This window comes from Oryza brachyantha, chromosome 1, assembly GCF_000231095.2.
Source record: "Oryza brachyantha chromosome 1, ObraRS2, whole genome shotgun sequence".
Classification (NCBI taxonomy): Eukaryota; Viridiplantae; Streptophyta; class Magnoliopsida; order Poales; family Poaceae; genus Oryza; species Oryza brachyantha.
In genome coordinates, this window is record NC_023163.2 from 5,773,329 (window position 1) to 5,788,279 (window position 14,951).

Below are 14,951 nucleotides of genomic sequence, written 5' to 3' on the forward strand. Positions count from 1 at the left end.
TTAAATTTTATATAATAAACAGTGATATCACCTGCTGTCTTCTTAAAGATGGTAAAATTGCTCCACACACAAAGAGGGAGAGAGAAGTCGGGAGGGTGCACTGAGCATTTGGGTTGTTCTCCATTTTCTCAAAAAAAAAATTCCTGGAATTGAGATTCTTGCCACTATCACAACTCATTTTTGTCCAAATTGGCGTCAGACAGGGATTACTTTAATTTTCAAGATCAAATCGGTAATTTGAAGATTTCTTGTGTTAATATGCAAAAATTTCCCTGCAGTAAAAAGTGTATGCAGATGTGGTGTTCGCGTGTGTGTTGCCATGTAATCAAGGAAGAAAATCAAATGTTATAACAATAAAGTATGGTTTGATATTTGTGTTGTTTATTCAGGTCGAGAATTTGAATTAATACTAGTATCAGCTAACCATGTGGTCAACTCCCCTTATGTCATCCTCAAGAGGAAGTTTCAAGGGTGGAACTCAATTTCTTACTCATATTAAGATCTTGAGGAGAGAAACCATCACTTAAAATATATAAAATGAACATGTAAGAGAATGATGTTGACCACATATGTTGAACATGTAAGTTCCCAAAATAAATAAATAAATAAATATGGATATGTATATCCAACCAGATATAGAGGCCGGGAGAAATTCAGGCCAGCCTTCGACACCTTGTTCATGCTTACGACTTGGTCCATCTGGAAGGAATGAAATGAGTGTTTCAGCAGAAATTCGCCTCCGCCGAGATGGTCTACACTCTTATCCGAGAAGAACTGGCGATTTGGAAAGCAGTAGGATTTTTTAAAAATTTTCAATGACAATGGATAGATCGATGGTCTGCTATTTCTTTTGTTCTTCTTTTTCATACTGTTCTTTTGCCATATAATTTTATCTGTATTTTTTCCTCCCAACCCTTAATGAAAAATCTAGCCATCCTACTTTGGGGGTGGCTCGGCAAAAAAAAAGATATAGAGGCCGGATAAAAATATTCTTCTCTAAAAAAGAGAGAGAATGATGTTGAAATAGGTACAATCCATTAATTACAACATTCTTCACATCCATTAATTTACAGCTAACATCAAGAAATGTCCTAGGTAGGAAAGCCTGATGATTTACATGATTTTTCATGGAGATGGTATCTCAAACAAAAGGGATTTACATGTTTTATCATACACACAACCAAAACATTAAACCGCAACTATCAATCAGGTCGTCTCAGTTAAAAATTTCATTAAGACGGTGATCCATGATCCTTGAGATGGCTTCCATGAAGCCCTCTTCACTTGTCCCAGGAAGGACAATATTTTCTGCCTCTTCAACAATCTCTTCGATCTTCGATTTGGTTGTGATGTTCTCCCTACACAACATGTTACCAATCTCATAAGGAGTTAGGCCTCTCGCAACACCCTTCTTTAGCATCATGGTGCTTACACGAAGAACACGAACACATTTAGAGGATGGTTCACAACCATGGAGCTTGAGCAACTTGACATCCTCTTCCTCATTAAGTGACTTTACGTAGTTGATGGTTTCATCATTGAAAGGTTGGCGTGCTTGGGGCCAATAAAGCCAATCAAATGTGCAGTCTTCGAACTGTAGATTGGTAAGGCAGATCAATTACTAAATCTAAAATAGTTCAAATATTGGTTTCTAACGTGTGAGAAAAGAATCATCACTAGTAACCAACTTAATGGTTGGATAATTTACTGATGCTTAAAAAGTGGAACATAGTGAGCGGTAAAGTTTAACTATTTTTAAGGTGAGTGGTGACTAAATGGGAGATCATAGATTGTACAAGTTGATTCATCTACATTTCAAAAGTAATTTTCCTAATGAAAGCAATCCTACTCCTTACAAAAGAGCAAAGACAAAACAAAATACTTACACTTTCAGGCAAACAATATCCATGATCAATTGGCACCAGCCCAATCTGCCCATTCTCATCCTTATGGATCAATATGTTGCCACCATGGCGATCTGTATTAGCCAGTCTCATATCCAAAATAGCGATCTTATGCACCTCTCGCACAGGGAAAAAAGTTGGACCAATGTCCTCGCAACTCCCAGAATTCTTCATGAACATCTGCAAGGATCCAATTTTTGGTTTGTTCTCCGTGCAATCACATCGAGTCTGATCAGTAGAAACATGCATGCATCGAACAAGAACAGTTGGAGGGACACCAGCAAACCCATGCTCATCACACGCACGATATCCGCTAATGGGATGGTCAAGAATGTACGCAGCAACCTCCCTGAATGCACCTTCACCAACTCGTGTTCCTCTCTTTAACCCTTCCCCATCGCTCGACAAAGGGTACCCGTTAGGATTGTCCTTCGCCATTGGCTCTTCATTTACCGGCTTAAAAACCGCAACATACTCTTGACCTGATGGATCTAGCATGAAGTAGACTCCCCCAGTGCCCTCTGAGGACATCACGGGTGTGTGCTTCTTTTCTAGTCCAGCAAGTGTAGCTTGGATCATACCCATAATAGTTGGAGTAAGGGTAACACTTGGGTTGACAAGAACCGGTTCGATCAATGGATATTTCTTCACGCCAACATCAGATTGAAATGTATTTCCAATGTTAGCACCAATAATAGATAGTTGCTCAAAACATTTATCTATTTCTTTTCCACTAAACTTGTCATCAATACCAAAACTATCTTTCTCACAAACATTGGAGATAAGTGTAATTTCGTCAAACTTTTCACCACTGACCAAAGACATGCTCTGTTTAATATCATAGGGGCATTCAAAATTTTTGTTTATCTCCTTCATGTGTCTAGTGTTTCGACCTTGGTCTACTTGGATCTTAAACTTCCTTCCATAAATTGTCCTCACAACAGTTCGCCGTGGATCCGATAATCGGATCACAAGATGAAGCACGCTCCCATACCTCACGCCATAGTCGCGGATACGGCTATCATTGCGAGAGAGCTCTCGGCCTTCAAACACTAGCCTTTGGTTTCTTGCCACAAATCCTTTGCTATTCTGTATCCGAAGCTTCACTGCTGCAACTGAATCAGACTCGAGCACTTGCATCCTTGTGAGTGGAAAGCCAGGCACCGCAAGGTAGAGCAGCATGACCTCTGTTGTATGACATGAGGACTGATCGCCATCTAACTGTCCAATAACCAGGTCCAAGGCATCATTGCTTGGGCTCACTGTAATGCCAGTCGATGCCATGTTGCTCTTAGCAACAACTTATTTGATATGCACCACAAATTTTTAGTAGCCCCTATGAATGTTGTGAAGATTGTATTTTCTATTACAATATTCTGGAAGCCATCTCCAAAAATCAACTCCTATATAAAGATAAATAATCATAAGAACATACCAGTGAACCTTGCAATTTGAACTTCAAAAAAGTCGATTATGAAATTAAATTAGTATGCATTAGGACATCAAACAAAACAAATACAGATAATCAAGTTAAAACTTCAACCATGGCCAACATTGTAGATGTGTTGCTCATGAATTTCCACATTTTGGTTTAATAATTTTAATCAAATTAATTAGTTAATCACAATATCTATACTATTCTAAAAGAAAAGAAGGTAATAGTAGTGGCAGTGAATCTGTTATCCACCAACTATATTGTTTTGGAATAGTCCTATATATTGGCTCTATTTTTTATCTCCAAACAATACTAGCATGGGTATAATTCATATTTCTCTATATCAAAGCACAAATATTTAACTAGTTATAAGTAAAGCGAACATAGTCTTGCCACACAAAAGGCACATCCATAAAAGTAGCTCTCAGTATTCTTAAATGACACACATTTCCCACATTTAAGTAAAGATTAAAATACAATGGTAGTCATTAACTTTGTGTCATGCTGTCACGTCGATCCCTTAATTTTGAAGATACATGTCCATCCTCAAATATTATTAAATTATCGTTCTACAAGGTAATTGTTTGGGTGTTTTATAGAAAAAAGATGAACAATATATTTGCAAACGAAAAGTATTTGTAAATTAAAAATGTTATATACGTATTCTTAGTGATCTAAAAGCCAAGGGTGAAAAATAAACTTCGGTGAAAACCCCAAAAAATTAACTCTGAATTTAAAGATAAAAAGTCAAATTTTAGCTTATAAGTATAAGCATAAGCGAAAAGATGGGGTCTACCCCAGAAGTACTCCTGTAGCTATTTGCATGGTTACCGCATTGACCCCTCTCTCTCACACACACGCAGAGAAAGACTCAGGACCATGATGACACCACACAACAAATATAAGGATCATTAATTAATTCATTTTACTCTAAATATTACTTTTGTATCCACCATCCATAACATACACCAAAACCCACGAAATATTGCCAACATGACTTTGTAAGAACATGGGATAAGATTTCTAGAAAAGTGGTGCATGATGAGGTCTATATACATACAGTATGGTAAATAATACTTACCAAAGTGATGGGTATGAATATGGTTAGTAACCAGTAAACATCAAACTAAGAAGATTTCAGTTTTCCACCTCTTGAAGGAGAAGAACTAAAGCAATCAAACATGAGTGTGAATCTTTTGGGAGCAGGCCAGGAGAGGGCAATGAGAACCACCCAGTGGCTAGTCCTGTTTATATAGCCTTAAAATAGGAACTAAGGTGAGTTTAACATTAATGCTGACTAGGACTTTTTTTTGTGAGTACAAGATTGCCCCTGCAAGGAATAACATTTTTTTTAAAAAAAAATCATTTTTCCTGCTTTGGCCCCAGATCCTTTGCACCAAATGTTTTTATAGCTCTTCTCTTTCTTTTTCTTATGTTTGCTTCTGCAGCATATTATGCATTATGATACTCCATGAACATGACTATTAAGAGCATAACTATTAATGGCTGCTAAAACTTTGAGCTTTAATGATGGCATGCATGCTTTAAAATGGTACTACCTCTATTCTTGAATAATTGAATTTGACATGGATCAATTTCAAACCTCACCAAAAAATTAAATAATTGAAAATATGTTATATCATTGAAGTGTGTAGCATCACAAATAATGGAACCATACAACTTTCAAAAGTAATTTTGGTTAAAGTTAGATGGCAATGATAAATAGTGTCAATTATTCGAGATCATAGAGAGTATGTTTACTTGTCTGGTTCCTTTTACTTAAGAATCACTTCAATTTTTTCTTCTAAGTTTCATTTTTTTATCAGCTCAACTATTACTAGTAGAAGAGCAAATAGGTATGGTATTTGACTTGGAAGTTTGGAAAATATCCTTAGAAATACTTTGTTGATTTAAGTATTAAAATATTAAAATATTATTTGTGCTCATGACAAAACTATTACTTTCCCATTCTAAGTAAACTATACTATTATGAATATACTTACACATGTCCTTTTTATTATTCTCCATGGGGAACATGAAAACTTAGAAACAACATATAAACATATATGATGATGAAGATCATCTACCATCCCCTCATGCTTCGGCATAGTTCTTGCCATGGTTAGACCATTTTCTCATGAGAATCACAAGTGCTTGACCGATGGTGCTCGCCACCATCAACAATCAACTCCTACAATCATGAGTTAACTACAAAGAAACATGAGTTAATGCTAAATGCAAAAAGGGCACACAATATACTAAGGAAAGACATTGGTCTAGAGGAAACAAGTAGATAGAACACAAGCGTTGGGAGGGGACGAGGAGGAGGGGGAGGAGAAGAGAAACATTTCAAGTAGAACACACACACCATGCCTCTCTTTCATAGTTGGTTGGTGACATTGCGTGTTGTGGAAGGGCACAATACATACTTGCTCGAATGTTATCGGGATGCGACATCAAGATATGTCAAAAAAGGTAGTCATATACACGTGTCAACTTGACGGATTATACTTGCTTGAACTTCCGAATATGGGCCTTTCATTTTGATACATTGTACTCCTCCTATAGTATCTAATACTAGCTAAATTAAAATATTAGGACATGTATAAAGTGGAAGTATCAACATTAAATATGATCTTAGTAATTTTAGCTTCTAGCCAACATTATTATATCACAAATATTCAAAATCATATATCACCGATAATCCCCTTAGGAGTTTAGGAGGCTAGTGGCAATATAGCAAATATAGCAAACATGTAAGGGGTGAATTCAAGGTAGGTCAGTGGCATTTCACAAAATTAAAGCCAAGTTAAGGGGCACGGTGGTTTATTGGAGGGATGTTTCGTCACGGAGTGAAGGTCGGTAAAAATGAAGAATAAAACAAAACATATCATTGTGACATGTATGTGGTCTTGACGTGGCCGTGTGATAACCTTAGCAAACTTTTATGATGCAGCATACAACAAAAATGGTTGGTAGGATCACGCTTGAGAAGAGTTTGGAGTATGGTATAAATTGTTGCTATCTTAAGCGAAGCTTGTGGCAAAGAAAAAGGATCCATTTTGTGACTTGGAAAGTTAGAATCTTGGGTAGTCCCAGAGGGAATGTGACCGTTGTTACCCTTACTCTGCACAAAAGTTTTTTGTGTTTTTTTGTTCTCTACATGAAAGAGCAAAAAAGATTCCTGGCAGTATGCAACTGTAAGACAAGAGCCTTGACCATGTTCTTTGATGAGGCTGAACGTGGAAGAAATAACATCATTGTGGTATTTTGCTCTTTATACAGAAGTGGTTTGCTTGCTTCTCTTATCTTTGGCATCTTAGGATGAAACTTATCTAGGAAATCATATGCAAAAGATGGTTGTCACCATATCCTTGGATGACTGGATGCCGTAGTATACAAGTACATGCCGTAGGAAAAAAATGTGATTCCATTGTTGTGTTGCTCTTTACAAAGGTTTGCACGTATATTTTACCTATATTTTTTTTGTTTGTTTAAAGAGGGTATAAAGTTTCCTGGATTTATGTAGGGAAGCTGGGATGGATATATTCCTGACAGAAATGCAACCAGGCTGTTTTGTTGTTCTGTAAAGAAAAAGTTTTTTTGTATTTATATATCTTTCTGTTTGCTCACATGAGGATGGAAGTTCTTTACATGTATGCGTGCTGAGGCTGGATGGTGATTTTGTGTTGTGCTGATCTACAGAAAGTTTCGTGTCCATCGATCCATTTGTTTGCCAACAGGATATATACATAAGTTTTCTGGAGTTATGCAGGAAAAATGTGACTCTGCATTGTTCAATGTTACACAAACGTATATTTACTATCTATCGGTAAGTGTTACTGTTCTTCAACATTGTTGCATAATCTGGATTCCTTGTTAACTTGTTTTAATCATGAGAAGATAATATTTTCCCCTGCAATTATTGGGGTCATGTTCTCAGTTAACCAATAAGGGGCTCGTTCGAGCTGATGGCGTCGGCGAATCTAACCAGCACACGTAAAACGAATAACATCTTTAGCATATGATTAATTGAGTATCAACTTTTACGAACTTAAAAAATAGATTAATCTGTTTTTACAATAATTTTTATTTACAAAGAATACACCGTTTAGCAGTTCACGATGCATGCATACGAAAAAAGAGGAAAAAAATTCTCTCACATTCCACTTGCGAACGAGGCCAAGATCCCTTCAATACCTCCTGCCCATTGCTCTCAAATTCCAGTCACTTAGCCCATCTTGACAAGGACATCAACACATTACTTAAGTCATTAATCCATCACATGAGATTGTCCTCAAGCAAAATAAATATCAATATGTGTATAATCAATGGGTCCAATCTGGAAAAATGGTTGATATCAGCTTCCAGAAATGCTGACATCATCGTAGGTGTCCAACCATGTTTTGCTGTCAACTTGTAGCTTCTCCAGAATAATAAAAGCCATCACCAACTGAAAAAAAAAATAATAAAGTCCACATCTACATCTCATGACTCTAATCATTCCTCTGGCATTCGATGGTTGGAGACGCTGAAATTTCCTGACATAAAAATCGAAACTTGCTAATAACAACAGGAAGTAACAAAAATGCAGTTTCAGATCGAAACAACAGAGAGCTTGAACGCTTGATCAGCCAACCTGTAAGATATGGCGTGCCATATACACACAATTTACTTTACAAGAGCGTCCTACCCTCCTAGCATTTGTTTAGCAAAGGTACAACATGAAGCGTTGCACAAAGTGGAGTTCTCAGTTCTGTGTTTTCCTGAACATTTTTCGTTGCTTAGCTACAGAGATTTGGTATGCAGGCGCCATCCGGGGTCTGCTGCTCCTTCCAGATCCGGCCGGTGATCCTCAGCTTCAGCTCCTTCCGGTCGCCGCCTGAGAAGAAGAGCGCCATGTTCCTCTGGATGATGAGGCCGTCATGGCTGTCCCTCACCTTCCGGTGGCTGTCCCGGACACTCCGGGGGGTGCCCTCCCATACCATTTTCCGGCCATTGGCGCCGACTTCAAGACTGTAGCTGTAGTTCCTTGCCTCATTTTCATCACCCATGAAACGGAGGAAGGCCATGTAGACCGGTGCCATCCCAAGCTGGAAGGCCTCAAAATGCAGGCAGAAGTATTGCCCAAAACAGTGGAAGACCTACCCAAAAGACAGCAATTCAATGTGTCAAAATCTCTAAGTAAAATGCTTTTTTTTGTATGGTGACCAAAGATAGTCTTACATCTACCATGAAGATATTATTCTCTTTGTTTCATATTATAAGACTTTCTGACTTTGCCTATATTCATTGGTGTGCTAGTGAATCTAGACGTATATCCAAAACATATACATAGATATATGGATGGATTTAGGCCAACCTAGAAAGTCTTATAACCTGAAACAGAGGAAGTATAGTTTAAATAAGAATAACAAGAGGGGCACAGTCTATAGATACTTACCGTCAGCATCCAGGTGGCATTTTCGACTTCTCGTGGGTTCGACTTGACATATCTATGGTTGAATGTGCAACCACTATGCATGTCAACTTTGTGATCATCCCTCAAATGGGCAACAAGATAAGGGATATCACCCACCACAGCACACTCAGAACCAGCATAGGGGCAATTATATGGTCTAAACATGCATTGTGCTTCATGTTTTATCTTGCTGTAGTATGGGAAGATTTCCGGGCACCCCAATGAGCAGTACTTACAGGGAAGCTCAAGCGATTCAGCAACTTTCTCCAGTGCCAAACACCTGATATCACCAAGCTCTTGCCTGCATGTAGGGCAACGGTTGTGCACCCTAGCTTTGCAGGTGGAACACAAAGTGTGTCCATTTTGGCACTGCAAACAAATTCAAAGATATGAGAATCATATCCAAATATCAGAAATACATAGTGAATAAGACTTTTCAGTTTTACACCACTAGATCAATCAGATACAATGAAGCATTTATTTGAAAAACCGAGTTGCTTAGTGAATTCAACCATATCTTGCCTAAGGATCTTCAAATGATCCATTTTTAGATTAACTGATTTCCTTGTACACAGCACATGCTTCATATGTATCACTGTCTTCCTTCCCTTTTGCAACTTGCGCTAAAGGGAAAACTCGCCATGCTTAAATGCTAAGATGCTATATTTATAACTTTGCCAAAGATAAGCCGATTGATTTGCAGGCATGTTTATTTTGGTGGCACATTCCAGCAAAATAACCGATTAATCGTCATCTAACAATTTTTATGCTGTTGTTCCGAGGAAAAATCCTAATCCTAACGCTCTGCTCCAATTTGTACAAAGCTAGTATAGCAGATGTTAGCCATCTAACAATCGCAAGATCCAAACTTGCTGCTGCTTCTCAGGCGTCGACTAAATGTCAAAAAGGAGCACCAAAATTACTAGAAAAATAACGAGGAAATGAACCATCATCGCCTAATCGATAAGCTAAGTCCGCGAAGGTTGGTATTAGAACAGATAATCGAAATTATCAGAAAATATATGACGCCAATCCAGAGCCCCCAAAACGTCCAGATCCCACGAAATTCTGAACGACGAAGAGAAATCGGCTCGGCTCCCATTGTGCCGATAGCAATCGTCGTCGAATCAGATGCTCCAATCAAGAGCTCAAGAGGAATCAAGTCGAGACAGACATGGCGAAAATGACATTTTTTTTTTCGTTTTTTGATTCAACCCAACCCCGAAATTCCCAAGCGCGGACGAACACAGATCCCCATTCCAAACCCGCGATGAATCGCATCCCGAGAAAGCGAGGAGGACTCATCCGAATCCCGCATCAGCTAAGCGCCGCCGAATCACGCGAGATTCGAGAAGCCGGCCGCGGCCTGACCTGGTGGATCGGCGGGTACATGGAGTTGGTGCAGACGGGGCACTCGAGCAGCTCGTGCACGCCGCTCCCGGCCCCCGGCGCCGCGCCCCCTCCGGCCTTGGCGCTCGCCGCCGCCCGCGCGGCCGCCGCGGCGGCCAGGAGCGCGCCGTGCGCGTGCAGCGCGATGCCGACGTCGTCCGCGTCCGCGGCCGCGCCGGCGGCGGCGGCGGAGTCGGGCAGCGACAGGCACTCGACGCTGTCCACGTCCATGGCCTCACCCCCCGCCTCCTCCGCCCACGCGACGCGCCTGGACCGCGAGGAAGTGAGGAGGAGGAGCAGCAGCAGGAGGAGGAGGAGGCGGGCTCCGTCCGGCTCCCGGCGGTTGGGCTTTGTGGCGGTGTGGCGCCGCGGATTGCGGGGGCTGGGCTTCCTAAAAACAAAGGGAAAAGGGAGGAAAGGGGGGAGCTTTTTGGCTGAGAATAGATGTGGGATTAGGTGAGGGGAGGAGAGGAGGACGACGACGACCGCGACGGCCGGTGCGGATCGGGGCGCTGCTCCAGCTATTATTGCTTGCTGCCGTCTCCACGCCGCTGGGGCTCGCGTGGCCGTTATGATGATGGGTGGTGGTGGCGCCGGCGACATCGGTCCGGACCATGGACCCCGCCTCCGGCGAGCACGGTGACGGGGTGATCGCTCGATTTTTTTCTCGGGAAAAGTCAAATGGTATGAATTATAAATAAAAATAGTTTGTAGATGATATTTTTTATATCTCTATTTTTTATTATTTTAATAAAAATACTTTCAAAATTAACTCTAAATAAGATTAGAAATTATTTAGAGTTTAACGGTATTAAGTCTAACGGTATAACTCTATTAAGTCTAACGTCTAACGGTATGAATTATAAATTAAAAATAGTTTGTAAATAAAATTTTTATATCTTTATTTCTATCACTTCAGTGAAAGTTTTTTAAAATTAACTTTAAATAAAATTAAAATTTAAAATTTGGCTTATAAGCATATGCGAGGGGATACAAATTCTGGGGTAATTTTTGACCGACTTGACTTTGATGGTCTTGGTTTACCCAGTCGTATGGAGTGGAGTAGAGAGTAGAGTAGGGATCTGATGCTGACGACCAGATGCAGGTGCAATAACTGCTGGGTCCTCCGTTTCCGTGCAACTGGATATGGTGTTTAGTTACCAAAATTTTTTGCCACAAACATCACATCAAATGTTTGACCGAATGTTGAGAGAGGTTTTTGGACATGAATGAAAAAACGAATTTCACGGCTAGCTTAGAAACCGCGAGACGAATCTTTTGAGCCTAATTAATCCGTCATTAGCACATGTTGGTACTGTAGCACTTATGGCTAATCATGAACTAATTAGGCTTAAAAGATTCGTCTCAAGATTTCTTACGTAACTGTGCAATTAGTTTTTTGGTTTATCTATGTTTAATGTTTTATTTAGGTGTCCAAAAATTCGATTGATGTTTTTAGAAAAAAAATTTAGAAACTAAATAAGGCCCTACAGCAATTTTCGCACAAGAAAGAATTTCTACACGTGGATACGAGAAGTAATGGATACGAGAAGTAAGTGGCTTTCTGGATTTGGTGATTTTTTTAGTCTCTTGTTACATCGGATGTTTAAACGTTAATTAGGAGTATTAAGTATAGACTGATAATAAAAAATAATTGCATAAATAAATGTTATTTTATTAGACAAATTTTTAAAGCCTAATTAAACCATAATTAGCAAATGTTCGCTAATCATGGACTAATTAGGCTCAATAGATTCATCTCGCAAAATAGTCCAGAGTACGAGGTGTTTTTATTAATAGTCTATATTTAATACTTTTAATTAGTTTCTAAACATTCGATGTGACAGGGACTTAAAAAAAGCTGAGAAGAACCAAACACCCCTCACTCTCTATCCTAAAACGTAACAATTTCTACAGCTAGATACAAGGATCAAGAGAGTAGATAAAATTATTAAAGAAATATTATAATTAGTAAAAAAATGTGTGTAAAAAATTAAATAGAGAATTTTTGTGATTGGTTGCAATGACGAAGTAGATTGGAAATAGTTTTTTTCAGAATAAACGATGGTGTAACAGAAATAGCTTTATGTTAGAATGAAGATAGTAACAAATTATACAGCCAGCTCCAATTTAGTCCAATTCATCTACGACTCTCTCTTTACAGTAGGCCCTAATCGATTTTGATAATTAATGACAATACACTAGGAAGAACGACTAAACGTTTTCTTTGAGTATTGTATAAGAAAGTGTTGTGCTAGAAAAGCCATACTAGAAAGAGAAATATTGTTTTGAAACCTATGGTTGAAAATAAATATGCATGCATTATATCCGTATGAGCACATTCGAAGTTCAGCCATATCCTAATATTGATAAAGTCACCCGTGGACATCTCTCTGTTGATGAGTGTAGAAAGTAATTAGTAAGAGCTCGCGTCAAATCTTGTATTTGAACCCAGGTGGTTAGGTTCTACCACAACAAGAAACCTAACCAATTACGTTATGCCCACTTCAATAAAAGATTGTTTTCAAATTAAGTCATCTCAATGATTAATTTCGAATTTTAAATTACCTAGGTTCCCTTTACCAGCATCAGATTAGCTATGAAGTCATTACAGTCATCATAGTTATAAAAATCAGCGTAAAATGTTATATTGTGATACAAAATTTAAATATTAAAATTGCTTGTATTTTGATATGAGGAAGTACACACCAAGATAGAAACAATTTTGCTGGTCTATGGACCATTTTTCATGAAAAGTTTTGTAATATGGTGATTGTTTTGCCCATCAACTCTTCAAGTAACCCCTAGTTTGAGTAAATGACTAAATGAGAAAGCCAATTTGTAATTTATACAGTGTACTATTGTATTTGTGTGCGTGTATATATTTACACCTCAGGAATCCGTGAACTAAGCATATCTTACCTAATTAGGCTCTTTGTGGTAAAACCTCTGTAACGGGGTTCCAGAATTAACATTGGTGCTCGTATTTACATATAATTTTTCTTTTAATAATAATCGATGTACCCATTAACAGTGATGTAATTTCATCTATTTCAAGATAAGAAGGTCAGTATTCGGAGGTGCTTATTATCCAATAGAGATGATACGCGTATGGTTTATAGCGGTAGTGTATGTATGTCAGCATGCCTACACGTAATATGTTTCGAAATGAAACTACACGTAGGCCGTGTTTGGCAGTGGGGTTATTAAACCACGCAAAAAAGACGGTAATAAATTAGCATATGATTAATTAATCATTAATCATAAAAATAGAAAAGGATTAATATAAATTTTAAACAACTTTTATATATAACTTTTTTAAAAAATATATTGTCTAATAGTTTGAAAAACGTACACCTAGAAAAAGAGAGAATATTTATTAGTAACCGGTATTGTCGAACGCGGCTGCAGTGAGTGCTTGAACTTGTCCAACGTAGGCGATTTGCCCTTAGTTGCGAAATTTGCAACCGTGCTGTTATAATTCACTGCCGCATGCAATCGGCCGTCACAATGCTGGGCCTGATATGATCGCGGAGTTCGGCCTGAGGCCCATAAAGTACGGCGATGGCCCAAGAAATTCGGAAGGAGTCTGGGCCGCGCAGGCCTTGTCGATCGGAGGGACCCCACAGCGCGGCCGTCCCACCGCCGGCCGGCTAGACTAGCGCCGCAGAAGAAAGTCGCCGGTGGCGAAGACGACGAGTAGGGCCGCGTTCATTTGGAGGCGTGGAACTTATATGGCGCGAAAAACGTTGCAATAGATTAGTACATTATTAATTAATTATTAATTATTAAAAATATAAAATAAATTAATATGATTTTTTAAAACAACTTTTCTATAGAATATTTCTGCAAAAAGCACACCTTTAGCAGTTCGAAAAACGTGTGGACGAAAAACAACAAGTGGGTAAGTTAACTAACCGCAGAAATCGAACTCGGCCTAGGTCTGTGCATAGGACGGGCGGTGCGTGGCTGGACGAGGCCAAGCGCCGCCGCGTCGGCGGTGAGCAATGGATGGAGGGGACCCCGAGACTGGAAAATGGCTGCCAGTTAACAGTACCATGTTTCTGCGAGCAGAAAAGAGAGAGCATTTTATATTTTTTGGATTTTAAAATAATGAAAAGCATACAATTTAGTAGTCCGGTGATAATATGCTTGTTAATCTTGTTGTTTGTGGTGAACTGGTGATAATATGCAGAGTTTCAACACAAGGCTTGCTGGTCTGCAAGATGCTGTGATAGATAGACAAGAACTAACTGAAAAAGACCACACGATCAAAACACAGTGATCATGGACTTATAATAATCCGGCTAGCATGTTCAGGGCCCTGCAGTGTAATTTTACTGTTAAGTAATTAAGGCAAAATGCATATGTATTGTTTATATAATTAATCAGGATCAGCATGTCAGAAGCGGTTCCATGGTCTAGCGGTTAGGACATTGGACTCTGAATCCAGTAACCCGAGTTCAAATCTCGGTGGAACCTCTTTATTAGCACAGATTTTTTTTACGCTACTAGATGTTCAATTTTTCATGGAACAAATAGAAAATACATTTATTTCCCCTACAAATTATTCCACCAAACAAAATAAACCCCCAAAAAACATTTATTTCCCCAAAGAAAAATAAACCCAACGGGCGGGCAAGCATCCACCACGCATTATCCCACCACAAGGTAGCAATCCCACGTGGCGCCCAGCTCGCCCTCCATTCTTCCTCGCACCCTCCATTTCTCTCCGGGAGGAAGAAAGCAAGAGCGGAGCAGA

The 14,951-nt window shown here is 39.1% G+C and overlaps 2 protein-coding genes and 1 non-coding gene across 3 annotated transcripts; 1 reads left to right on the forward strand and 2 right to left on the reverse strand.

The window, feature by feature from the left end:
- Positions 1–1,216: 1,216 nt before the first annotated feature.
- LOC102703825 (phosphatidylinositol 4-kinase gamma 4) lies at positions 1,217–3,188 on the reverse strand. Its single transcript, XM_015843768.1, has 2 exons — positions 1,887–3,188; positions 1,217–1,594 (listed from the first exon to the last, which is right to left on the reverse strand). The coding sequence occupies exons 1-2, from the start codon at positions 3,186–3,188 to the stop codon at positions 1,217–1,219; spliced, it is 1,680 nt and encodes a 559-aa protein (XP_015699254.1).
- Positions 3,189–7,940: 4,752 nt separating this feature from the next.
- On the reverse strand, positions 7,941–10,716 carry LOC102704107 (E3 ubiquitin-protein ligase SINAT5-like). The gene is made up of 3 exons (XM_015832808.2): positions 10,172–10,716; positions 8,783–9,169; positions 7,941–8,483 (listed from the first exon to the last, which is right to left on the reverse strand). Exons 1-3 carry the CDS (start codon positions 10,418–10,420, stop codon positions 8,124–8,126), a joined length of 996 nt encoding a protein of 331 aa, XP_015688294.2. The 5' UTR covers positions 10,421–10,716; the 3' UTR covers positions 7,941–8,123.
- A 3,883-nt stretch (positions 10,717–14,599) lies between these two features.
- On the forward strand, positions 14,600–14,671 carry TRNAQ-CUG. Its single transcript has one exon. It is a non-coding gene; the product is annotated as a tRNA-Gln (tRNA).
- Positions 14,672–14,951: the final 280 nt, after the last annotated feature.